The sequence below is a fragment of the Pollicipes pollicipes genome, unplaced genomic scaffold, assembly GCF_011947565.3.
Source record: "Pollicipes pollicipes isolate AB1234 unplaced genomic scaffold, Ppol_2.1 Scaffold_7261;HRSCAF=8764_pilon_pilon_pilon, whole genome shotgun sequence".
Classification (NCBI taxonomy): domain Eukaryota; kingdom Metazoa; phylum Arthropoda; class Thecostraca; order Pollicipedomorpha; family Pollicipedidae; genus Pollicipes; species Pollicipes pollicipes.
This window is the reverse complement of record NW_023597054.1, coordinates 45,620,341-45,647,667: the sequence shown is the minus strand read 5'-3', so window position 1 is coordinate 45,647,667 and position 27,327 is coordinate 45,620,341. Positions and strand designations below refer to the sequence as shown.

Genomic DNA, 27,327 nt, shown 5'->3' with positions numbered 1-27,327 from the left:
ATGAAAGTCCTGGTGAGTTCTCCGCATCGCCATGTTTGTCATATATATATATATATATATATATATATATATATATATATATATATATTGATTGAAATTTTTCGCTTTACCAATGGTCGGGTTTCTACAAATATAATACTACTAGTTATTTAACATTCGAAACAACTCTGACGCAGTGTCAAATCATTTGTTTGTCTCATCAATCTCGCTATCAGGATACGTAATAGTGCAATGGTAGCATGTAAACAGTAAGTAGCAATATGCCTAAGATGTTTGAAAGTGTCTTGCGAACTTTAAATGGATGCTGCCTTGCAGTTGTTATATGAAGAGCATGGTTTCATCATTAACCTTGGTTCTCATAGCTTGGGAAATCTGTGTAAAGCCCATTCGCCAATGAGGTCTGCAGCACCACCGTTTTTCCTTTAATTCCGACCTTGTTTTCTTGCCTTTGAATTGTTTAAATTGCACATGGAAAGCTCACACTGTCTTTTTCAGGGTGGTAGCGTCCGCTGTTCTGGCCGGTTGCGGCTGCCTCAGTATACTGACTTACAGCGGGCTTGGTTACTTCGGTGACACCCGTACGCCGCCGAGACACACGAACAAGTTTCTACCCCCTACACTACCCTACACTTCTGCCCCCTACACCATCAACACTGCTGCCCCCTACACAACCTACGCCGCCCCGGCCGGTGTCAGCTCTCAGCACTACTCCCTGAGCAGAAGTGGGGAATACAGCTATGGCTACAGTGACGGCCTGAGCACCAAGTCGGAGAGCAAGAACGCCTACGGCGGCACCGTCGGCTCTTACAGCTACGTGGACGCCAACGGCTTGACCCAGACAGTCAACTACGTGGCGGACTCGGCCGGCTTCCGTGTGCAGGGCACCAACGTGCCGGTGGCTCCCGTCGCCGACCTGAAGGCGTTCGTGTACAGCCTGGCCGGACCTGCCCCCGTCCAGGACACAGCTGATGTGAAGGCCGCCAAGGCGGAGTTCCGCAAGCTGTACACCGAGGCTGCCGCCGCCGCCGTCGCTGCCCCTGACTACCGCAAGAAGCGCAGCGCTCCTCTGCCCGTCAGCGACACCCCCGCGGTGGCCGCCGCCAAGGCCGAGCACGCCCGCCTGTACAATGCGGCCGCTCTCGGTATCTACCCTCAGATATACGCTGCCTCCGGCGCTCCCGTCACGTTCCAGGGCACGTACGGTCCTGAGGGCGTCTCGTACTCCTACAGCTCAACTCACCCGACGCTCCCCTACGGTCGTCTGTATATCTAAGAACTGTTTCTCTGTACAGATTGCTCGCTGTGCTAGAGTGGTTACTTTTCATTTCTTGCTCACTATTTTATGCGTTTCTTGTGCCTCCTTGTAATTATACCTGAAAGCTGTCATGTTTGGCATGTACTTTCAAGAATGTTGAGAGCGTGCGAATCAGAATCTCGAAAGGAGCAAAGGACATAAAGGTGAGTGATTATTGAAGAAAGCCAAAAGTCTCGGAACTATACTTCTTTTCAGCATTATCAGTGTAATCTCTGATGCCGACTGTGGCCGATCTGGAACATACCAGCAGGAATGGATTAAATGGCATCAGGACGGAAATATTAGGATGTTGTTGAAAGTCGATATTTAAATCTGTGGTCATGATCAAGTGCGAACACGTTTGTAGAGTGTTGAAAATATATATGAAGTTGTTCAAATCACTATATATATATATAAAGACATATATATATATATATATATATATATATAAATATGTATGTAGGTGTATATATATATATATACATATACATATGTGTATATATATATATACATATACATATATATATATATATATATATATATATATATATATATATATATACCATTAACCCGCGCCAAGCCAGGGGAAGTTGACTCCCCACTAATATCTTCAATTTCAAGAGGTCATATAAGGAAAACAAAGATAATGTTGTGAAGTTCTCTTTAAAGCACGAAGAATGCATACACATTTGCTGATTTCACCTTCCCTACCTTAGTGTAGGCCTTATTTTAGACCTTAGGTCAAGTGTAGAGCCGACAGAGATTACGAAATGTGAAAAATGGTCGCTACAATAGATACAAGTAAAACCTACCTTATCACTTCACGACTGATATTGAGTGCACGAAAATGAGCGTTAAGGCTAAGTGGAGACTACTCCCACCATTTCTGTTCCGAGAAGAACCATTTCTGTGCCGAAAAGAACAATGCTTTTCAATATTTCCTTCCGGCTAAACCTATTTTATTAGGTGCAGGTGTGGGACAAAGGTGTTCCAGAGACAAAACATCACTATAGGCTGACCTAGAGGTTATCTGAGGTCAGCCAAAGTCACATTTGAATACCATGCAAGAGGAAAAAGAGCTAACCGGGTATAGGTGTCCATTACAATGCTTTTCTGTGAACACAACTAGTGTATTACACATCTACAACCAGCGGCAGATCCAGAGGGGAGGGGGAGAGGGCGGGCTGAGACACGAGCATTCCAATGAAGGCACGTGCCACCTCCCGACCGAAAAGGATAGGCGCCCATCCAGGGGGCGCTCTCGGGCGGTGAAGGCGGCCCACCATGCCAGCGCTGTTAAAGGGGCGTTCAGCACGGACCAGAGCGGGGAAGGGGGTGTAATGATCATGAAGATCCAAAGCTTCCCCAAACCTGGGGGAAGGGACAACAGGCACCCCCAGTAGTCGAAAGGGCGCACATAGTTCTGAAAGTATGTCCCAGAGTATAGATGGATACCCTGTACAATGAAAGGACATCGAAAGCTTCCGGGCTGAAATAGCACCTTCCGAGTACTCACTCGGGTACCCCGAAGGATGTGCTCCGAGGACGAGAAGGATGCCATTTACAATAAAATGGCGCTCCAAGAGCTGGTCACTGCCCCCAATAACTGAAGGACGGTCGAAGATACGCCTCGAGGGCGAGAAAAACGCCCTAAAGAGTATATACGGGCCTCAAACCGTGGAGGGACTCTCCTATGGCTCGAAGAGCGTCGCTGACGTTCTTAATATGTCCCAGGACCAAATCTAAAACCCCTAAGCGAATAGAAAAATAAAATCCCATACCCTGATCGGCTCTGAGAACTAAAGCGGCGCCCTTGAAGTTTTAAGATATGTGCCGAAGTCGAGACGAATGCCTCAAAGAATTAAGGTTGCCCAAACCGTGGAAACCTCGGGGACCCTTGGTGCACCCGAAGAACCACAAGATGCTCCTGTGGTCTAAAGATGTGCTTCGAGGTCGAGAAGGATCCGCTTTAGAGTCTGCGTGCCCAGCACCCTGGACAGCGCCTCCGGTGGCCAAAAGGGTACTCGCTATTGATGAAAACATGTCCTGAAAGTGAAAATAATGCATTTAAAAACAAAAGGGCGTCCAAAGCCCAGAATGGTCACCCGTTAAAGTTCCAACCGCGCTCCTGACTTCTAAAGATGGGTAGTGATGTCAGAAAGGACGCCTTAACACGCGCTCGGGTGGGGGGCAAATTAAAACCCCGAGGGTTTTTCCGGAACAGTTTCCGAACGAGGCAGCGTAGCCGCGCCAAATTTTGCATAGCTGTAGGCAATTGAATAGCATATCGTTTGGCATCAAAAACTTAAATTTACCTTGTAAGGTCGCTAACGAATGGCAGGTCAAAATCAGGCCATGGTTTCAGCGAGGACAATTTCTAGGGAATCTTTCAATCTGACCCAGCAACGGAGTGTTAGACGAAGCCATGCATCTCTAAGATATTTTCTTAGGCAAAACAACAGTTGATTGAGCAGATTACATTGACCAAAGGTCAGGTATGAAGGTCACACCAAGGTAAAAGACAACCTGTTTTGCTATTCTTGGGCTTGCTGTATGGGATAGTTTCTGGTGCTCATTTCGAGTTAATTGACAACAGGAACCACATTATGCATCTTCCATGGACTTGTCAGAGGTCAGAACAGGTCATTGACCTAGAAAGACCCAGGTCAACATTTTGTTTAGGAACATACTGCCTAGCGTAATCTTTGTCGCTTAGCCAAATACAAAACTCAAAGCAATCTTGTATGATCTAGGTCACCTTGACGTCCAAAAGATCAATCAAAGTCACTCGATCTTGAATGAGAATGTGACTTTTTGCTTAAAAACGGATATCTAGATTCTAGGGGCATTTTGGAGACCAACCTGGAACCTGAACTTCTTTGACCTTTTTTTGACCCGAAGGTCATACCATAGGAACCTAAACCTTTGACCTAAGTGAGATCTCTTACCGTTCAACACACCCTGCAAATTTGGCGTGTTTAGCTTTCTTAGTTCTCGAGATCTCAGGGGAGGTCAAATTGACCCCCCACATAGGCGAAGGGTATCTAGCCGGCCACCCGGGCGTGTGTTAAAGAACAAAAAAACGTCTAAACAAGAGGACACAAAATCTTGAGTGGCGGCTCTGAGCGCTCAAAGGGTGTTCCTGGGTTCCGAAAATACTCCCAAGGTTTAAACCAATTTCCAGGCAAAATTCGAATAGCTTCCACTAACATCTAAACAAGGGCTCGTTCGGCTAGTAGCCCTCCCCCCTAACGTAACATGGTGCCCAAATTCTGGAGGGGCGCCTCCGGGATTGAAATGGCGTCCCTGACACTTAAAACCGTCACGAAGGCGTCAAAGAGGTTCTAAAGAATAAAAGGACACTCCGAGTGCCCAAAGGGAGCCTTGGGTGACCTCGGTGTTTTGAATGGGCGCCCATGGTGTTTGAAGAAAACGCGCGCGCCACTTTCACGGCATCCAAGTTAAAAATCATGCAAACACAAGACACACAAATTGTGAGACCGAACATTACAGCTTAACAGGCGCCTGTACGGCATAGGCCAACCTGTAACGCCAATGATGAGAAAGACAATCGATTACGTGTGGGGGGGGGGGGGGAGGGAATGATGAGGTGAGGTGAATGAATGACGGTGATGTGCTGCCTGCACATCAGCCCCGTCGCGAACTACGTTCATGCAACGATTCGCTCTCTTGTGTCACGCTCAGTCCCGCATTCCGATAGCTCAGTGTTAGAGGTTCCGTCCCACAACCGCAGTGTCGCATGGCTTGAGTTTAAAGATGACAATAATAATGACAATAAAGATGACAATAACTGTTGACACCCCTCAAGGATGATTGTATCCCCCTGTCACGGAAAGGCACCATCAGTTAACGAATAACATTTTATATCATTCAGCTGAATTGAACCGGAACAATAACAGTCCCTCTCAAAGCCGTCTCACAAAAGACGATCGGGACGGAGAGGGAGCAGGAGCTGGATTCGCCGCGCCGCAACGCAAGGCGAATGCCGTCTTGGTGGCTGTGCCTAGCCCTTTTCACATGACAAGCCTTAGAATCACTCGCACCACTATCAACAGCCTAAAAACCTGTCCATCCAAAGCATCTACTATCGTAAGTATCTCAATTCAGTCCACAGAATTACAGGAAGGTATTTGAAAATTGAGTACCAACAAAACGTAGATGGCGTGGACGGCGATACGCTTAGATTGCATATATATTACATAGCTCGCAAAACTGGAGATCCCATCATAAGAAACACAATCAAAACAAAGATGTTGAAGCGCACCAACGCAGGATACAGCCTTCCTGGCAACGACGAAGATGCAGGTTCCGTTGCGTATCCTACATTGGTGTAATTACACCTTTCTCCCGACACCTCACAACGCACCTCACGTAGGTGGCACAAAGAGATCACGCGTAAGGCGTCCACGGTACTCGTCTCACGCGCCAAATGCTCGCACAAATGACTGAAATTCTAGTGTCTGCATCCAACACAAGAAACCTCAACGTTCTGGAAGCATTGCTCATTTATAACCACAAATCGGTAACACACAAACGTATGAATCAAACTTTTTAATATTTGGTTTTGAGAGACATTACTAATAAATTACACAAGCAATGCACCTGCCGCAGACAAAACTGAGTAAGTGTCTTAATGGTGTGAGGTCTTTGGTAGGCAGCTTTGTGATTTATCACATTGTTTGTGCAGGCCACAGTGTATGATGTTAATGGTGGCTTCTGTGCGACAATAGTATTAGGTTTCTTTTCCGCTTTGTTTTTTGCCAAGTGAAAACGGCAGTCAGTATTATTCAATCAGAATCCAATTTTTTTTTCTCGTGTTTCATATACTCTCATTTCATATTATTCAGTTGCCGACATGAAGCGAAGAGCCATCAGCTGCTTTGGCAAATGGATATACGTTGCTTCTGGCCCGTTGAGCCACAAATATGTGAGTATTTGGCACCTTTCTTTGTTAAACTAATTCCTTATCTAAGCCCGATATCAAATGTAACGTTCGAAAAACCGCAAGAACTAAACATGACGACATCCAAGGCGAAGAGCGCTGTCCATTATAGTGGCCTGTGCATGAGAAGAACTACCAGGTGGAAATTATGAATATATATATATATATATATATATATATATTTACTATATATACAAACATATATATATATATATAAATTTATATTTCCATACATATTATTATATTATATATAGCCACAGATATTATTTTATAAGCACATGTATATATAAATATATAAATAAATAAATATATATGTATTTATATATATATATATATATATATATATATATATATATATATATATATATATATACATATACATATATATATATATATATATATATATGTATATATTTATATATGTATATGTGTGTGTGTGTGTGTGTGTGTGTGTGTGTGTGTGTGTGTGTGTGTGTGTGTGTGTGGTGTGTGTGTGTGTGTGTGTGTGTGTGTGTGTGTGTGTGTGTGTGTGTGTGTGTGTGTGGGTGTGTGTGTGTGTGTGTGGTGTGTGTGTGTGTGTGTGTGTGTGTGTGTGTGTGTGTGGTGTGTGTGTGTGTGTGTGTGTGTGTGTGTGTGTGTGTGTGTGTGCTTCCGCGTACGCGTAGGCATACGCGTGTGCGAATACGTTTGCGTATGTGTGTGCGTGTGCGTGCGTGTGCGTGTGTGTGTGTGTGTGTGTGCGCATAAGGGGAGACACATGAATTCCAAAATACTCCCGATGCACGCAATTACTGCTATTATATATAAATTCACTTTGTGCTCCTGTGACCATTAGCCAAATTATATGGTTGCATTTTGGCAATAAAATCAAGATTTCATCGACATCATCGTTACACCAACGCCTGACAGTACCTTGCAGGCCGAGTAATGTCGGCACAGAACTTTTATCTCCTAATAAACCTTATCGATGTGATATATGCTTGACAGCACTGGCTTGCAAACGACCAGAATGGTCCCCAAGGAAATGTGAAGGGACCGTGATCAACGAAACAACCTTTGACTCATTGGTATGGTTGAGGTAGAAAAAGGGTCAATTAGGCTCTTTATGGGCGCTACGGTAGTACTGGGGACCCTGCATGTTGATTTTCCGGCACACTCTCAATCGCTGACTGTGACCTTCCACATCGGCATGGTTCGTCCCATTTGCTCGGAGGGCACTACGCTGTGGTCAGGGGTGCTATTTGTTACCCTGCTGGTGCACTCTCGGTCACTCAGGTGTCCTAAAGGATTTTTCCTATTCGCTCAAGAGTCCCGCACTGTTGCCACCTGTTGCCCTGTACGCTAAGCTGCCGTGGCATTCGCATCTTGTGGCCCATTCGCAGCGGTTCTGGGTTCTTCCCATGTGCTCAGAAGTACAATTATGTGAACCGGCTGTGCCACCACCGATCGTTAAGGTGTCCTCCATGATACTTTTGGGCTTTTCCAAAGCTTGAAGCGCCCTACGCTGTTTCCAGGGCTCTACCTGCTAACTTGGACCATACCAGTCCACTGCGTGGTCAAGCAAGGCGGTCGCTACCCTTCTGCGCTGAAAAGGCTTATATTCGTACATACTTTTAAACTAGTGTATGACATTTAGTCTATTTTATATCTAGACCAAGCTTCTAGACTGGATGGATTTGGGGAAGCAGTGCTTACTGTGATACTTTGATGTTACCATTCGATCGTGAACTTACTGGTCAACGGCGAGATTTCGCGGCAAGACCTTAACAGTGCCGCAACGCTCGATGCGGTCTGTTCTGCTCCCTTAAGTCACATGATCTTTGGTGCAGCCGCGGCACTGATCGCAAGTCATCCTAGTCAGGAGTAACATTCTGTGAAGTGAACGACTTCTGGGATGCTTTATGGTCCGCACTACCTTAAAACAGCACGTCCCCCAGCATTACGTATATTGATGCCTCTGGCAAAACGTCAAATCTCCCAATCAACGGCGATAAATAGCATGTAGTTGCACCTGACCGTGGTTGCACTTGAGGCGCGTATGCGCCGTCACGCGGTCGGCGGTGCTTACGGGTATCCTCATGGAGTTTCCCCTGCTCGCGAGTATGAAGAGCTGATACTTAACGTTATTAGTAGTGAATGCAGCCTAGGAGCGCATAACATTCTTGGCAGAAAGCCCTGCTACCAAGGCAATTCGGGCATCGCTTCGTCGTTGTCGTCGCTGAATGAGCCAGCAAGGGTCAAGCCAGCAAGGCTCGTTTAGTAGTGATGCGGCGCTGGACATTTTCTTTCGCTTGTTTGCATCCTATTTCAAGAGATTGTGATCGCTTTTGCGCTTGATTGTCATGCGCCGTTTTTCATGGCGAACAATTAATTCCTCCTTCAACATAGTATACGGAACAAAGCACACATGTGATATGCATCCCATGCCAGCATGAAATTACGAGACGGACGCTGTTGGGATTTCAACGCTAATCGAGGCCAGTCGGCCACTGACATTGCTCGGCAACATTCGGCAGCAACTGACTTCTCCAAGGACAGCTACCGTAATGGACGCCCAGTGGCTTTCCGCACCCAGTAGTTCATCAGTCAGGGACGCTTACCATCGTCCGTTAATAATAAGCATCTCATTTACTTGTGTTGCTACCTTGCAATAAGGCTTCCCTTCAACGGAAACCTCATCTCTCTGCGATTAGCATGAGGGGACGGGCCCCTCCCCGACCTTGGTGGACGGGTGTACGGGGTCGCCGCTGACCACCGGGGCCGGCTGGGTAACACCTCCAGTGGCATGTGAGCGTTTCCGTCGCCATGGGCGTGGCTCAACCCAGTCAGCACCGGCTACAGCCGGTATATAAGTGGCCGGCGCTGGGCCACAGGCATCACAGACACCAGCGAGTTCAGCCATGAAAGTCCTGGTGAGTTCGCGGCATCGCCACGTTTGTCATAGATATATATTGATTTGAGATGCTTCGCTCCACCAGGTGCTTGGGTCCTTATAAGTATAGTTCTACTAGTTATCGAACATTTCGAAAGAAATCTGACGCAGTGTCAAATCTTTTGTTTGTCTCACCAATCTCGCCATCGGGATACGTAAAATCAATCGTAGCATGTAAACAGTGAGTAACAATATGCCTAAGATGTTTGAACGTGTCTTGCGAACTTTAAATGGATGCCGCCTTGCAGTTTTATTTGAAGAGCATGGCTTCATCATTAACCTCGGTATTCGTAGCTTGGAAAATCTGTGTAAAACCCATTTGCCAATGACGTCTGCAGCACCACTGTATTTTCCTTTTCTTCCAACCTTGTTTTCTTGCCTTTGAATTGTTTAAAATTGTATATGGAGAGCTCGCACTGTCTTTTTCAGGTGGTAGTGTCCGCTGTTCTGGCCGTTGCGGCTGCCCAGTACCTGCCTTACAGCGGGCTTGGTTACTCGGGATACCCGTACGCCGCCGGATACCAGAAGAAGTTTTCTACCCCCTACACTACCTACACTTCTGCCCCCTACACCATCAACGCTGCTGCCCCCTACACAACCTACGCCGCCCCGGCCGGTGTCAGCTCTCAGCACTACTCCCTGAGCAGAAGTGGGGAATACAGCTATGGCTACAGTGACGGCCTGAGCACCAAGTCGGAGAGCAAGAACGCCTACGGCGGCACCGTCGGCTCTTACAGCTACGTGGACGCCAACGGCTTGACCCAGACAGTCAACTACGTGGCGGACGCGGCCGGCTTTCGTGTGCAGGGCACCAACGTGCCGGTGGCTCCCGTCGCCGACCTGAAGGCGTCCGTGTACAGCCTGGCCGGACCTGCTCCCGTCCAGGACACGGCTGATGTGAAGGCCGCCAAGGCGGAGTTCCGAAAGCTGTACGCCAAGGCTGCCGTCGCCGCCGCCGCTGCCCCCGACTACCGCAAGAAGCGCAGCGCTCCTCTGCCCGTCAGCGACACCCCCGAGGTGGTCGCCGCCAAGGCGGAGCACGCCCGCCTGTACAATGCGGCCGCTCTCGGTATCTACCCTCAGATATACGCTGCCTCCGGCGCTCCCGTCACGTTCCAGGGCACGTACGGTCCTGAGGGCGTCTCGTACTCCTACAGCTCAACTCACCCGACGTTCCCCTACGGTCGTCTGTATATCTAAGAACTGTTTCTCTGTACAGATTGCTCGCTGTGCAAGAGTGCCTACTTTTCATTTTTTGCTCGCTATTTTCTGCGTTACTTGTGCCTCCTTGTAATTATACCTGAAAGCTGCCATGTTTGGTGTGTCCTCTCAAGAATGTTGAGAGCGTGCGAATCCGAATCTCGAAGGGAACAAAGGACATAGAGGTGAGTGATTACTGAGGAAAGCCAAAAGTCTCGGAATTATGCTTCTTTTCAGCATTATCAGTGTAATCTCTGATGCCGACTGTGGCCGATCTGGAACATACCAGCAGGAATGGATTAAATGGCATCAGGACGGAAACATTAGGATGTTGTTGAAAGTTGACATTTAAATCTGTGGTCATGATCAAGTGCTAACACGTTTGTAGAGTGTTGAAAAGATAAGTGAAGTTGTTTGAATCGCTATATATATGCACATAGACATATATACACACACACACACACACACACACACACACACACACACACACACACACACACACACACACACACACACACACACACACACACACACACACACACACACACACACACACACACACACACACACACACACACACTCACAAACACACACACACACACACACACACACACACACACATATATACATATATATATATATACCATTATCCCGCGCCAAGCCAGGGGAAGTTGACTTCCCACTGTTATCTCCATTTTTAAGAGGTGATATAAGGAAAACAAAGGTAATGTTGTGAATTTCTCTTTAAATCACGAAGAATGCACACACAATTTCTGACTTCACCTTCCCTTCCTTAGCGTAGGCCTTAATTTGAACCTTAGGTCAAGTGTAGAGCCGACAGAGATTACGAAATGTGAAAAACGGTCGCTACGATAGATACAGGTAAAACCTACGGTATCACTTCACGACTGATACTGAGTGCACGAAAATGAGCGTTAAGGCGAAGTGGAGACTACTCCAACCGTTTCTGTTCCGACAAGAACCATTTCTGTACCGAAAAGAACAATGCTGTTCAATATTTCCTTCCGGGTCAATCTATTTTATTTGGTGCAGCTGTGGGACAAAGGTGTTCCAGAGACAAAATATCACTATAGGCTGACCTAGAGGTCATCTGAGGTCAGCCAAAGTCACATTTGTATACCATGCAAGAGCTAACCGGGTATATGTGTCCAGTACAATGCTTTTCTGTGAACACAACTAGTGTATTACACATCTACAACAGCGGCAGATCCAGAGGGGAGGGGGAGAGGGCGGGCTGAGACACGAGCATTCCAATGAAGGCACGTGCCACCTCCCGACCGAAAAGGAAAGGCGCCCATCCAGGGGGCGCTCTCGGGCGGCGAAGGCGGCCTACCATTATGGCGCTGTTATAGGGGCGTCCAGCACGGACCAGAAGGGTGAAGGGGGTGTAATGATCATGAAGATCCAAAGCTTTCCCAAACCTTGGGGGAGGGACAACAGGCACCCCCAGTAGCCGAAAGGACGCCCATAGTTCTGAAAGTATGTCCCAGAGCATAGATGATACCCCAAAAATAAAAGGACATCAAAAGCTTCCGGACTGAAATAGCACCTTCCGAGTACTCACTCGGGTACCCCGTAGGATATGTTCCGAGGACGAGAAGAACACCATTTACAATAAAATGGTGCTCTAAGAGCTAGTCACCGCCCCCAATGGCTTAAGGTCGCCCCTGACGCTCAAAGGTACGCCTCGGGGGCGGTAAAAACGCCCTAAAGAGTAAATGCGGGCCTCAAACCGTGGAGGGACGCTCCTATGGCTCGAAGAGCGTCGCTGACGTTCTTAATATGTCCCAGGACCAGATCTAAAACGCTCTAAGCGAATAGAAAAATAACATCCCATACCCTGACCTTCTCTGAGAACTAAAGCGGCGTCCTTGTAGTTTAAAACTATGTCTCGAAGTTTAGACGAATGCCTTAAAGAATAAAGGGTGCCCATACCGTGGGATGGATTGGGCACCCTTGGTGCGCCCGATGGACCACAAGATGCCCTTGTGGTCTAAAGATGTGCTTCTAGGTCGAGAAGGATGCGCTTGAGAGTCTGCGTGCCCAGCACCCTGGACAGCGCCGCCGGTGGTCAAAATGGTTCCCGTGATGTATGAAAACATGTCCTGAGGGTGAAAAAACGTACTTAAAAACAAGAGGGCGTCCAAAGCCCAGAAAGGTTCTCCGTTAAAACTCCAACAGCACTCCTGACTTCTGAAGATATGTTGCAATGTGAGAAAGGACGCTTTAAAAAGAAAAGGACGTCCAAACAAAACGACATAAAATCTTGAGTGGCGGATCTGAGCGCTCAAAGGGTGTTCCTGGGTCCCGAAAATACTCCCAAGGTTTAAATTAATTTCCGGGCAAAATTCGAATGACTTCCACTAATATCTCAAAAACGGCTCGTTCGGTTAGGAGCCCTCCCCCCTAACGTAACATGGTGCTCGAATTCTGGAGAGGCGCCCCCGGGATTGAAAGAGCGTCTCTGAGACTTGAAACCGTCGCATGGGCGTTAAAGAGGTTTTGAAGAATAAAAAGACACTCCAAGTGCCCATAGAGAGCCTTGGGTGACCTCAGTGTTTTGAATGGGCGCCCATGGTGTTTGAAGAAAACGCACGCGCCACGTTCACGGCATTCATGTTTAAAATCATGCAAACACAAGACACACAAGTTGTAAGACAGAACATAACAGCTTCACAGGCGCCCGTACGGCATAGAGCAACCTGTAACACCTAGTATGCGAAAGGTAATCGATTACGTGTGTGTGGGGGGGGGGGGGGAGGGGTGAATGATGAGGTGAGGTGAATAAATGAGGGTGATGTGCTGCCTGCACATCAGCCCCGTCACGAACTACGTTCATGGAACTATTCGCTTTCTTGTGTCACGCTCAGTCCTGCATCCCAATAGCTCAGTGTTAGAGGTTCCGTCCCACCACCGCAGTATCGCGTGCCTTGGGTCTAAAGATGACAGCTTAGGCATAACGTAATGCCAGAAAATGTCTGGCTACCTGACAGCCCAGGTGACACAGACCATCTCTCCATGTAGCCTTTGCACGTTAAAGTACAAAAACAAATGATAACTGACAATTTTTTTTGAAGTTCGCCCGTTTACCATGCGTTGGTATTTACGCGCCCCTTAAGGATAATGGCATTCCCCTGTCACGGAAAGGCATCATCCATTGACGAATAACATTTTATACCATGCAACAGAATTGCACCGGAACAATAACAGTCCCTCTCAAAGCGATCTCACAGAAGGCGATCGGGACGGGGAGGGAGCAGGAGCTGGATTCGCCGCGCGGCAACGCAAGGCGAGCGATCCTGGTGGCTGTGCTAGCTCTTATCAAGTGATAAGCCTTCGAATCACTCGCACCACTATTAACAGCCTAAAAACCAGTCCATCCAAAGCATCTACTACCGTAGGCATCTCAATTCAGTCCACATCATTACAGGAATGTATTTAAAAATTGAGTGCCAACAAAACGTAAATGGCGTCGACGGCGATATGCTTAGATTGTATATCTATTACATAACTCGCAAAACTGGAGATCTCATCATAAAAAACAACACCATCAAAACACAGATGTTGTAGCGCACCAACGCAGTATACAGCCTTCCTGGCAACAACGAAGATGCAGGTTCCGTTGCGTATTCTACATTGGTGTAATTACACCTTTCTCCCGACACCTCACATCGCACCTCACGGAGGTGACACCAAGAGATCACGTGTAAGGCGACCACGGTACTGGTCTCACGCGCCAAATGCTCACACAAATGACTGAAATTCTAGTGTCTGCATCCAACACAGGAAAGCTCAACATTCTGGAAGCATTGCTCATTTATAACCACAAATCGGTAACACACAAACGTATGAATCAAACTTTTGAATATTTGGTCTTGAGAAACGTAACTAAAAAATTACACAAGCAATGAACCTGTCGCAGACAAAACTGCGTAAGGGTCTTAATGGTGTGAGGTCTTTGGTAGGCAGCTTTGTGATTTATCACGTTGTTTGTGCAGGCCATAGTGTATGATGTTAATGATGGCTTCTGTGCGACTTTAGTATTAGGTTTCTTTTCCGATTTGTTTTATGTCAAGTGAAAACGGCAGTTAGTATTATTCAATCAGTATCCAATTGTTTTTTTGTGTGCTCGTGTTGTATACTCTCAGTTCATATTATTCAGTTGCCGACATGAAGCGAAGAGAAATATGTTGCTTTGGTAAATGGATATACGTTGCTTCTTGACCGTTGAGACACGAATATATGAATACATGGCACCCTTCTTTGGTAAACTAATTCTTAATCTAAAATCGATGTCAAAAGTAACGTTCGAAAACCCGCAAGAACTAAACATGACGACATCCAAGGCGAAGAGCGCTGTCCATTTTAGTGGCCTGTGTATGAGGAGAACTACCTGGTGGAAATTATGAATATATGTATATATATATATATATATATATATATATATATGTGTGTGTGTGTGTGTGTGCGTGTGTGTGTGTGTGTGTGTGTGTGTGTGTGTGTGTGTGTGTGTGTGTGTGTGTGTGTGTGTGTGTGTGTGTGTGTGTGTGTGTGTGTGTGTGTGTGTGTGTGTGTGTGTGTGTGGTGTTGTGTGTGTGTGTGTGTGTGTGTGTGTGTGTTGTGTGTGTGTGTGTGTGTGTGTGTGTGTGTGTGTGTGTGTGTGTGTGTGTGTGTGTGTGTGTGTGTGTGTGTGTGTGTGTGTGTGTGTGTGTGTGTGTGTGTGTGTGTGTGTGTGTGTGTGTGTGTGTGTGTGTGTGTGTGTGCTTGTGTGTGTGTTCGCATAAGGTGGAGACACATGAATGCCAAAATACTCCCGATACACGCAATTACCGCTATTAGATATAAATTCGCTTTGTGCTCTTGTGACCATTAGCCAAATTATATGGTTCCATTTTCACAATAAAATCAAGATTTCATCGACATTGCCGTTACATCAACACCTGCCAGTACATTGCAGGCCGAGTAATGTCGGCGCATAACTATTATCTCCTAATAAACCTTATCGATGCGATACATGCTTGACAGCACTGGCTTGCAAACGACCAGAACGGTCCCCAAGGAGATGTGAAGGGACCGTGACCAACGAAACAACCTTTGAATGAATGGTATGGTTGAGGTAGAGAAAGGGTCAATTAGGCTCTTTATGGGCGCTACGGTGCTACTGGGGACCATGCATGTTGATTTCCCGGTACACTCAATCGCTGACTGTGACCTTCCACATCGGCATGGTTCGTCCCATTTGCTCGGAGGGCACTACGCTGTGGTCGGGGGTGCTATTTGTTACCCTGCTGGTGCACTCTCGGTCACTCAGGTGTCCTAAAGGATTTTTCCTATTCGCTCAAGAGTCCCACGCTGTTGCCACCTGTTGCCCTGTACGCTAAGCTGCCGTGGCATCCGCATCTCGTGGTCCATTCGCAGCGGTTCTGGGTTCTTCCCATGTGCTCAGAAGTACAATTATGTGAACCGGCTGCGCCACCACCGATGGTTAAGGTGTCCTCCATGATACTTTTGGGCTTTCCAAAGCTTGAAGCGCCCTACGCTGTTTCCAGGGCCCTACCTGCCAACTCGGACCATACCAGTCCACTGGGTGGTCAAGCGAGGCGGTCGCCATCCTTCTGCGCTGAAAAGGCTTATATTCGTACATACTTTTATACTAGTGTATGACGTTATGTCTAATTTATATCTATACCAAGCTTCTAGACTGGATGGATTTGGGGAAGCAGTGCTTACTGTGATACTTTGATGCTACCATTCGATCGTGAACTTACTGGTCAACGGCGAGATTTCGCGGCAAGACCTTAACAGTGCCGCAACGCTCGATGCGGTCTGTTCTGCTCCCTTAAGTCACATGATCTTTGGTGCAGCCGCGGCACTGATCGCAAGTCATCCTAGTCAGGAGTAACATTCTGTGAAGTGACGACTTCTGGGAGGCTTTATGGTCCGCACTACCCTAAAACAACACGTCCCCCAACAATACGTATATTGATGCCTCTGGCAAAACGTCAAATCTCCCAATCAACGGCGATAAATAGCATGTAGTTGCACCTGACCGTGGTTGCACTTGAGGCGCGTATGCGCCGTCACGCGGTCGGCGGTGCTTACGGGTATCCTCATGGAGTTTCCCCGGCTCGCAATTATGAAGAGCTGATACTTAACGTTATTAGTAGTGAATGCAGCCTAGGAGCGCATAACATTCTTGGCAGAAAGCCCTGCTACCAAGGCAATTCGGGCATCGCTTCGTCGTTGTCGTCGCTGAATGAGCCAGCAAGGGTCAAGCCAGCAAGGCTCGTTTAGTAGTGATGCGGCGCTGGACATTTTCTTTCGCTTGTTTGCATCCTATTTCAAGAGATTGTGATTGCTTTTGCGCTTGATTGTCATGCGCCGTTTTTCATGGCGAACAATTAATTCCTCCTTCAACATAGTATACGGAACAAAGCACACATGTGATATGCATCCCATGCCAGCATGAAATTACGAGACGGACGCTGTTGGGATTTCAACGCTAATCGAGGCCAGTCGGCCACTGACATTGCTCGGCAACATTCGGTAGCAACTGACTTCTCCAAGGACAGCTACCGTAATGGACGCCCAGTGGCTTTCCGCGCCCAGTAGTTTATCAGTCAGGGACGCTTACCATCGTCCGTTAATAATAAGCATCTCATTTACTTGTGTTGCTACCTTGCAATAAGGCTTCCCTTCAACGGAAACCTCATCTCTCTGCGATTAGCATGAGGGGACGGGCCCCTCCCCGACCTTGGTGGACGACTGTACGGGGTCGCCGCTGACCACCGGGGCCGGCTGGGTAACACCTCCAGTGGCATGTGAGCGTTTCCGTCGCCATGGGCGTGGCTCCACCCAGTCAGCACCGGCTACAGCCGGTATATAACTGGCCGGCGCTGGGCCACAGGCATCACAGACACCAGCGAGTTCAGCCATGAAAGTCCTGGTGAGTTCGCGGCATCGCCACGTTTGTCATAGATATATATTGATTTGAGATGCTTCGCTCTACCAGGTGCTTGGGTCCTTATAAGTATAATTCCACTAGTTATCGAACATTTCGAAGGAAATCTGACGCAGTGTCAAATCTTTTGTTTGTCTCACCAATCTCGCCATCGGGATACGTAAAATCAATCGTAGCATGTAAACAGTGAGTGACAATATGCCTAAAATGTTTGAACGTGTCTTGCGAACTTTAAATGGATGCCGCCTTGCAGTTTTATTTGAGGAGCATGGTTTCATCATTAACCTCGGTATTCGTAGCTTGGAAAATCTGTGTAAAACCCATTTGCCAATGACGTCTGCAGCACCACTGTATTTTCCTTTTCTTCCAACCTTGTTTTCTTGCCTTTGAATTGTTTAAAATTGTATATGGAGAGCTCGCACTGTTTTTTTCAGGTGGTAGTGTCCGCTGTTCTGGCCGTTGCGGCTGCCCAGTACCTGCCTTACAGCGGGCTTGGTTACTCGGGATACCCGTACGCCGCCGGATACCAGAAGAAGTTTTCTACCCCCTACACTACCTACACTTCTGCCCCCTACACCATCAACGCTGCTGCCCCCTACACAACCTACGCCGCCCCGGCCGGTGTCAGCTCTCAGCACTACTCCTTGAGCAGAACTGGAGAATACAGCTATGGCTACAGTGACGGCCTGAGCACCAAGTCGGAGAGCAAGGACGCCTACGGCGGCACCGTCGGCTCTTACAGCTACGTGGACGCCAACGGCTTGACCCAGACAGTCAACTACGTGGCGGACGCGGCCGGCTTTCGTGTGCAGGGCACCAACGTGCCGGTGGCTCCCGTCGCCGACCTGAAGGCGTTCGTGTACAGCCTGGCCGGACCTGCCCCCGTCCAGGACACAGCTGATGTGAAGACCGCCAAGGCGGAGTTCCGCAAGCTGTACGCCAAGGCTGCCGTCGCCGCCGTCGCTGCCCCCGACTACCGCAAGAAACGCAGCGCTCCTCTGCCCGTCAGCGACACCCCCGAGGTGGTCGCCGCCAAGGCGGAGCACGCCCGCCTGTACAATGCGGCCGCTCTCGGTATCTACCCTCAGATATACGCTGCCTCCGGCGCTCCCGTCACGTTCCAGGGCACGTACGGTCCTGAGGGCGTCTCGTACTCCTACAGCTCAACTCACCCGACGTTCCCCTACGGTCGTCTGTATATCTAAGAACTGTTTCTCTGTACAGATTGCTCGCTGTGCAAGAGTGCTTACTTTCATTTTTTGCTCACTATTTTATGCGTTACTTGTGCCTCCTTGTAATTATACCTGAAAGCTGCCATGTTTGGTGTGTTCTGTCAAGAATGTTGAGAGCGTGCGAATCAGAATCTCGAAGGGAACAAAGGACATAGAGGTGAGTGATTATTGAGGAAAGCCAAAAGTCTCGGAGTTATGTTTCTTTTCAGCATTATAAGTGTAATCTCTGATGCCGACTGTGGCCGATCTGGAACATACCAGCAGGAATGGATTAAATGGCATCAGGACGGAAACATTAGGATGTTGTTGAAAGTTGACATTTAAATCTGTGGTCATGATCAAGTGCTAACACGTTTGTAAGGTGTTGAAAAGATAAGTGAAGTTGTTTGAATCGCTATATATATGCACATAGACATATACACATACCACACACACACACACACACACACACACACACACACACACACACACACACACACACACACACACACACACACACACACACACACACACACACACACACACACACATATATATATATATATATATATATATATATATATATATATATATATATATATATACCATTATCCCGCGCCAAGCCAGGGGAAGTTGACTTCCCACTGTTATCTCCATTTTTAAGAGGTGATATAAGGAAAACAAAGGTAGTGTTGTGAATTTCTCCTTAAATCACGAAGAATGCACACACAATTTCTGACTTCACCTTCCCTTCCTTAGTGTAGGCCTTAATTTGAACCTTAGGTCAAGTGTAGAGCCGACAGAGATTACGAAATGTGAAAAATGGTCGCTACAATAGATACAAGTAAAACCTACCTTATCACTTCACGACTGATACTGAGTGCACGAAAATGAGCGTTAAGACGAAGTGGAGACTACTCCAACCGTTTCTGTTCCGACAAGAACCATTTCTGTACCGAAAAGAACAATGCTTTTCAATATTTCCTTCCGGGTCAACCTATTTTATTTGGTGCAGCTGTGGGACAAAGGTGTTCCAGAGAGAAAATATCACTATAGGCTGACCTAGAGGTCATCTGAGGCCAGCCAAAGTCACATTTGTATACCATGCAAGAGCTAACCGGGTATATGTGTCCAGTACAATGCTTTTCTGTGAACACAACTAGTGTATTACACATCTACAACCAGCGGCAGATCCAGAGGGGAGGGGGAGAGGGCGGGCTGAGACACGAGCATTCCAATGAAGGCACGTGCCACCTCCCGACCGAAAAGGAAAGGCGCCCATCCAGGGGGCGCTCTCGAGCGGCGAAGGCGGCCTACCATGCCGGCGCTGTTAAAGGGGCGTCCAGCACGGACCAGAAGGGTGAAGGGGGTGTAATGATCATGAAGATCCAAAGCTTTCCCAAACCTTGGGGGAGGGACAACAGGCACCCCCAGTAGCCGAAAGGACGCCCATAGTTCTGAAAGTATGTCCCAGAGCATAGATGGATACCCCAAAAATAAAAGGACATCAAAAGCTTCCGGACTGAAATAGCACCTTCCGAGTACTCACTCGGGTACCCCGTAGGATATGTTCCGAGGACGAGAAGAACACCATTTACAATAAAATGGTGCTCTAAGAGCTAGTCACCGCCCCCAATGGCTTAAGGTCGCCCCTGACGCTCAAAGGTACGCCTCGGGGGCGGTAAAAACGCCCTAAAGAGTAAATGCGGGCCTCAAACCGTGGAGGGACGCTCCTATGGCTCGAAGAGCGTTGCTGACGTTCTTAATATGCCCCAGAACCAGATCTAAAACGCTCTAAGCGAATAGAAAAATAACATCCCATACCCTGACCTGGTCTGAGAACTAAAGCGGCGTCTTTGTAGTTTTAAACTATGTCTCGAAGTTTAGACGAATGCCTTAAAGAATAAAGGGTGCCCATACCGTGGGATGGATTGGGCACCCTTGGTGCGCCCGATGGACCACAAGATGCCCTTGTGGTCTAAAGATGTGCTTCTAGGTCGAGAAGGATGCGCTTGAGAGTCTGCGTGCCCAGCACCCTGGACAGCGCCGCCGGTGGTCAAAATGGCTCCCGTGATGTATGAAAACATGTCCTGAGGGTGAAAAAACGTACTTAAAAACAAGAGGGCGTCCAAAGCCCAGAAAGGTTCTCCGTTAAAACTCCAACAGCACTCCTGACTTCCGAAGATATGTTGCAATGTGAGAAAGGACGCTTTAAAAAGAAAAGGACGTCCAAACAAAACGACATAAAATCTTGAGTGGCGGATCTGAGCGCTCAAAGGGTGTTCCTGGGTCCCGAAAATACTCCCAAGGTTTAAATTAATTTCCGGGCAAAATTCGAATGACTTCCACTAATATCTCAAAAACGGCTCGTTCGGTTAGGAGCCCTCCCCCCTAACGTAACATGGTGCTCGAATTCTGGAGAGGCGCCCCCGGGATTGAAAGAGCGTCTCTGAGACTTGAAACCGTCGCATGGGCGTTAAAGAGGTTTTGAAGAATAAAAAGACACTCCAAGTGCCCATAGAGAGCCTTGGGTGACCTCAGTGTTTTGAATGGGCGCCCATGGTGTTTGAAGAAAACGCACGCGCCACGTTCACGGCATTCATGTTTAAAATCATGCAAACACAAGACACACAAGTTGTAAGACAGAACATAACAGCTTCACAGGCGCCCGTACGGCATAGAGCAACCTGTAACACCTAGTATGCGAAAGGTAATCGATTACGTGTGTGTGGGGGGGGGGAGGGGTGAATGATGAGGTGAGGTGAATAAATGAGGGTGATGTGTTGCCTGCACATCAGCCCCGTCGCGAACTACGTTCATGGAACTATTCGCTCTCTTGTGTCACGCTCAGTCCCGCATTCCAATAGCTCAGTGTTAGAGGTTCCGTCCCACCACCGCAGTGTCGCGTGCTTTGGGTCTAACGATGACAGGTTAGGCATAATGTAATGCCAGAAAATGTCTGGCTACCTGACAGCCCAGGTGACACAGACCATCTCTCCATGTGGCCTTTGCACGTTAAAGTACAAAAACAAATGAAAACTGACAATATTTTTTGAAGTTCGCCCGCCACCCCTACCATGCGTTGGTATTTGCGTGCCAGAAACTGTCGGCACCCCTTAAGGATGATGGCATCCCCCTGTTTCGGAAAGGCATCATCCACTGACGAATAACATTTTATACCATGCAACAGAATTGCACCGGAACAATAACAGTCCCTCTCAAAGCGATCTCACAAAAGGTGATCGGGAAGGGGAGGGAGCAGGAGCTGGATTCGCCGCGCGGCAACGCAAGGCGAGCGATCCTGGTGGCTGTGCTAGCTCTTATCAAGTGATAAGCCTTCGAATCATTCGCACCACTATTAACAGCCTAAAAACCAGTCCATCCAAAAGCATCTACTATCGTAAGCATCGCAATTCAGTCCACATAATTACAGGAATGTATTTGAAGATTGAGTGCCAATAAAACGTAAATGGCGTGGACGGCGATATGCTTAGATTGCATATATATCACATAACTCGCAAAACTGGAGATCTCATCCTAAAAAACAACGCCATCAAAACACAGATGTTGTAGCGCACCAACGCAGTATACAGCCTTCCTGGCAAGACGAAGATGCAGGATCCGTTGCGTATCCTACATTGATGTAATTACACCTTTCTCCCGACACCTCACAACGCATCTCACGTAGGTGGCACAAAGAGATCACGTGTAAGGCGACCACGGTACTGGTCTCACGCGCCAAATGCTCACACAAATGACTGATATTCTAGTGTCTGCATCCAACACAAGAAACCTCAACATTCTGGAAGCATTGCTCATTTATGACCACAAGCCGGTGATAAACAAACCTATCAATCAAGCTTTTGAATATTTGCTTTGTAGAAACATTACTAATAAATTACACAAGCAATGAACCTGTCGCAGATAAAACTGTGTAAGGGTCTTAAAGGTGTAGGGTGTTTGGAATACACCTTTGTAATTTACCACGTTGTTTGTGCAGGCCACGGTGTATGATGTTAATGATGGCTTCTGTGCAGCTATAGTACCAGGTTTCTTTCCCGGCTTGTTTTTTATCAAGTGAAAACGACAGTTTGTATTATTCAAACAGAAGCCCATTGTTTTTTATGCTTGTGTTTCATATTCTCAGTTCATATTATTCAGTTGCCGACATGAAGCGAAGAGCCATATGTTGCTTTTGAAAATGGATGTACGTTGCTTCTGGACCGTTGAGCCACGAATATATGAATACATGACAGCTTTCTTTGGCAAATTTATTCTTAATCTAAAATCGATAGCAAAAGTGACGTTCGAAAGCCTACAAGAACTATACATGAAAGCATCCAAAGCAAAGAGCGCTGTCGATTATAGTGGCCTGTGTATGAGCAGAACTATCTCGTGGAAAGTTAAAACTATGTGTAGGTATATATACACACACAACACGCACACACTATATATATATATATATATATATATATATATATATATATATATATGTGTGTGTGTGTGTGTGTGTGTGTGTGTGCGTGCATAAGGCGAATACACATGAATGCCAAAAGTACTCCCAACACGCGCAATTCCTGCTATGAGATATAGATTCACCTTATGCTCTTGTGACCATTAGCCGAATTATATGTCTGCAATTTGACAACAAAACCAAGATTTCATCGACATCATCGTTACACCAACGCCTGTCAGTATACTGCGGGCCGACATATGTCGGCATAAAACTATTATCTCTTAAGCCTTATCGATGCGATATATGCTTGACAGCACTGGCTTGCAAACGACCAGAACGGTCCCCAAGGAAATGTGAAGGGACCGTGACCAACGAAACAACCTTTCACTGATTGGTATGGTTGAGGTAGAAAAAGGGTCAATTAGGCTCTTTATGGGCGCTACGGTGCTACTGGGGACCCTGCATGTTGATTTTCCGGCACACTCTCAATCGCTGACTGTGACCTTCCACATCGGTATGGTTCGTCCCATTTGCTCGGAGGGCACTACGCTGTGGTCGGGGGTGCTATTTGTTACCCTGCTGGTGCACTCTCGGTCACTCAGGTGTCCTAACGGATTTTTCCTATTCGCTCAAGAGTCCCACGCTGTTGCCACCTGTTGCCCTGTACGCTAAGCTGCCGTGGCATCCGCATCTTGTGGTCCATTCGTAGCGGTTCTGGGTTCTTCCCATGTGCCCAGAAGTACAATTATGTGAACCGGCTGTGCCACCACCGATGGTTAAGGTGTCCTCCATGATACTTTTGGGCCTTTCCAAAGCTTGAAGCGCCCTACGCTGTTTCCAGGGCCCTACCTGCCAACTCGGACCATACCAGTCCACTGGGTGGTCAAGCAAGGCGGTCGCTACCCTTCTGCGCTGAAAAGGCTCATATTCGTACATACTTTTATACTAGTGCATGACATTATGTCTATTTTATATCTAGACCAAGCTTCTAGACTGGATGGATTTGGGGAAGCAGTGCTTACTGTGATACCTTGATGTTACCATTCGGTCGTGAACTTACTGGTCAACGGCGAGATTTTTCGGCAAGACCTTGACGTGCCGCAACGCCCAATACGGTCTGTTCTGCTCCCTGAAGTCACATGATCTTTGGTGCAGCCGCGGCACTGATCGCAAGTCATCCTATTCAGGAGTAACATTCTGTGAAGTGGACGACTTCTGGGAGGCTTTATGGTCCGCACTACCCTAAAACAACACGTCCCCCAGCATTACGTATATTGATGCCTCTGGCAAAACGTCAAATCTTCCAATCAACGGCGATAAATAGCATGTAGTTGCACCTGACCATGGTTGCACTTGCGGCGCATATGCGCCGTCACGCGGTCGGCGGTGCTTACGGGTATCCTCATGGAGTTTTCCTTGCTCGCGATTATGAAGAGCTGACACTTAACGTTATTAGTAGTGAATGCAGCCTAAGGGCGCATAACATTCCTGGCAGAAACTCCTGCTACCAAGGCAATTCGGGCATCGCTTCGTCGTTGTCATCGCTGAATGAGCCAGCAAGGGTCAAGCCAGCAAGGCTCGTTTAGTAGTGATGCGGCGCTGGACATTTTCTTTCGCTTGTTTGCATCCTATTTCAAGAGATTGCGATGGCTTTTGCACTTGATTGTCATGCGCCGTTTTTCATGGCGAACAATTAATTCCTTCCTCAACATAGTATACAAAACAAAGCACACATGTGATATGCATTCCATGGCCTCATGAAATTACGGGACGGACGCTGTTGGGATTGCAACGGTAGTCGAGGCCGGTCGGCCACTGACACTGCTCGGCAACATTCGGCAGCAACGGACTTCTCCAAGGACAGCTACCGTAATGGACGCCCAGTGGCTTTCCGCGCCCAGCAGTTTATCAGTCGGGGACTCTTACCATCTTCCGTTAATAATAGGCGTCTCATTTACTTGTGTTGCTACCTTGCAACAAGACTTCCCTTCAGCGGGAACATCATCTCTCTGCGATTAGCATGAGGGGACGGGCCCCTCCCCGACCTTGGTGAACGGGTGTACGGGGGTCGCCGCTGACCGCCGGGGCCGGCTGGGTAACACCTCCAGTGGCATGTGAGCGTTTCCGTCGCCATGGGCGTGGCTCCACCCAGCCAGCACCGGCTACAGCTGGTATATAACTGGCCGACGCTGGGCCACAGGCATCACAGACACCAGCGAGTTCAGCCATGAAAGTCCTGGTGAGTTCCCCGCGTCGCCACGTTTGTCATAGATATATATTGATATGAGATGTTTTGCTCTACCAGGTGCTTGGGTCCTTATGAGTATAATTCTACTAGTTATCGAACATTTCGAAGGAAATCTGACGCAGTGTCAACTCATTTGTTTGTCTCATCAGTCTCGCCATCGGGATACGTAACATCAATCGTAGCATGTAAACAGTGAGTAACAATATGCCTAAGATGTTTGAACGTGTCTTGCGAACTTTAAATGGATGCTGCCTTGCAGTTTTATTTAAAGCGCATTGTTTCATCATTACCTTCGGTACTCATAGCTTGAAAAAAATTGTGTGAGGCCTACTTGCCAATGACGTCTGCAGCACCACTGTTTTTTCCTTTTCTTCCAACCTTGTTTTCTTGCCTTTTAATTGTTTAAAATTGCACATGAAAAGCTCACACTGTCTTTTTCAGGTGGTAGTGTCCGCTGTTCTGGCCATTGCGGCTGCCCAGTACCTGCCTTACAGCGGGCTTGGTTACTCGGGATACCCGTACGCCGCCGGATACCAGAAGAAGTTTTCTACCCCCTACACTACCTACACTTCTGCCCCCTACACCATCAACGCTGCTGCCCCCTACACAACCTACGCCGCCCCGGCCGGTGTCAGCTCTCAGCACTACTCCTTGAGCAGAACTGGAGAATACAGCTATGGCTACAGTGACGGCCTGAGCACCAAGTCGGAGAGCAAGGACGCCTACGGCGGCACCGTCGGCTCTTACAGCTACGTGGACGCCAACGGCTTGACCCAGACAGTCAACTACGTGGCGGACGCGGCCGGCTTCCGTGTGCAGGGCACCAACGTGCCGGTGGCTCCCGCCGCCGACCTGAAGGCGTCCGTGTACAGCCTGGCCGGACCTGCCGCCGTCCAGGACACGGCTGATGTGAAGGCCGCCAAGGCGGAGTTCCGCAAGCTGTACGCCAAGGCTGCCGCCGCCGCCGCCGCTGCCCCTGACTACCGCAAGAAGCGTAGCGCTCCTCTGCCCGTCAGCGACACCCCCGAGGTGGCCGCTGCCAAGGCCGAGCACGCCCGCCTGTACAATGCGGCCGCTCTCGGTATCTACCCTCAGATATACGCTGCCTCCGGCGCTCCCGTCACGTTCCAGGGCACGTACGGTCCTGAGGGTGTCTCGTACTCCTACAGCTCAACTCACCCGACGTTCTCCTACGGTCTTCTGTATATCTAAGAACTGTTTCTCTGTAAAGATTGCTCGCTGCTTATCTGTTCTAAAGTGCTTGCTTTTTTGTTTCGTGCTCACTGTTATGCGCTCTATATGTGTGTATTTGCCATTACACCTGAAAGCTGCCATGTGAGGGATATTCTCTCAACGTGATTGAGAGTTGATGTGCAAAACATCGCTTACGTGCCCCGTCACGCTGTTGGCGGTACTTCGATTGCCCTCATGGGGTTTTGTCTAATCGCAAGCGTGAAAAATTGATCCCTCGGAAAGACAGCATAGGTGAAGGCTGCTTTGGGCATACAACGTTCCTGGCAGCAACTCTCACCGACCAGGAAGATCTGGCATCGTTTTGTTGTCGCCGCCGTTTATTTGCATGGGTCGCTCGTTGAGCAGTGATGTAGTGCTGGCCGTTTTGTGGTGCTGCTTCGCGCTCTTCTTCACAGATTTGAGATTGCCTTTGTTCTTCATTTACGTTAAAATCAGGTGTTTCTTCTTTCGGTTCATGTAAAACGTTTTTATACACGTTACGTTGAAATCAACAACGCATTTCGTCGTGGAAGCGGTAGATGTTTCAGCGCAGCTTTCAGAAATGTATTGCAATGCACACTCCCGACGGGAGCCATATTTTACCTCAGTTATATCACCTGATGCCATCAAAAAACTGCTTAGCATTTTCCAAGTAATTTGATGTATAAATGTTGCAGACAGACTCTGCGAGTAAAGCTGTACCATGACCGTAGCAACAGCTTCAAAACATCGAATATTCTCGATCAGTTGCGTGACTGATGAAAAAGTTTGACACGTGACGTCGGTGACACCTCCTGGTATATTAAGG

At 47.9% G+C, this 27,327-nt stretch overlaps 1 protein-coding gene across 1 annotated transcript; it reads left to right on the top strand.

Moving 5' to 3' along the window:
* On the top strand, positions 1-26,498 carry LOC119111513 (cuticle protein 19.8-like). Its single transcript, XM_037235330.1, has 9 exons — positions 1-12; positions 920-1,027; positions 10,075-10,134; positions 10,309-10,379; positions 18,024-18,165; positions 18,223-18,375; positions 18,496-18,566; positions 25,946-26,087; positions 26,418-26,498. The coding sequence occupies exons 1-9, from the start codon at positions 1-3 to the stop codon at positions 26,496-26,498; spliced, it is 840 nt and encodes a 279-aa protein (XP_037091225.1).
* Positions 26,499-27,327: the final 829 nt, after the last annotated feature.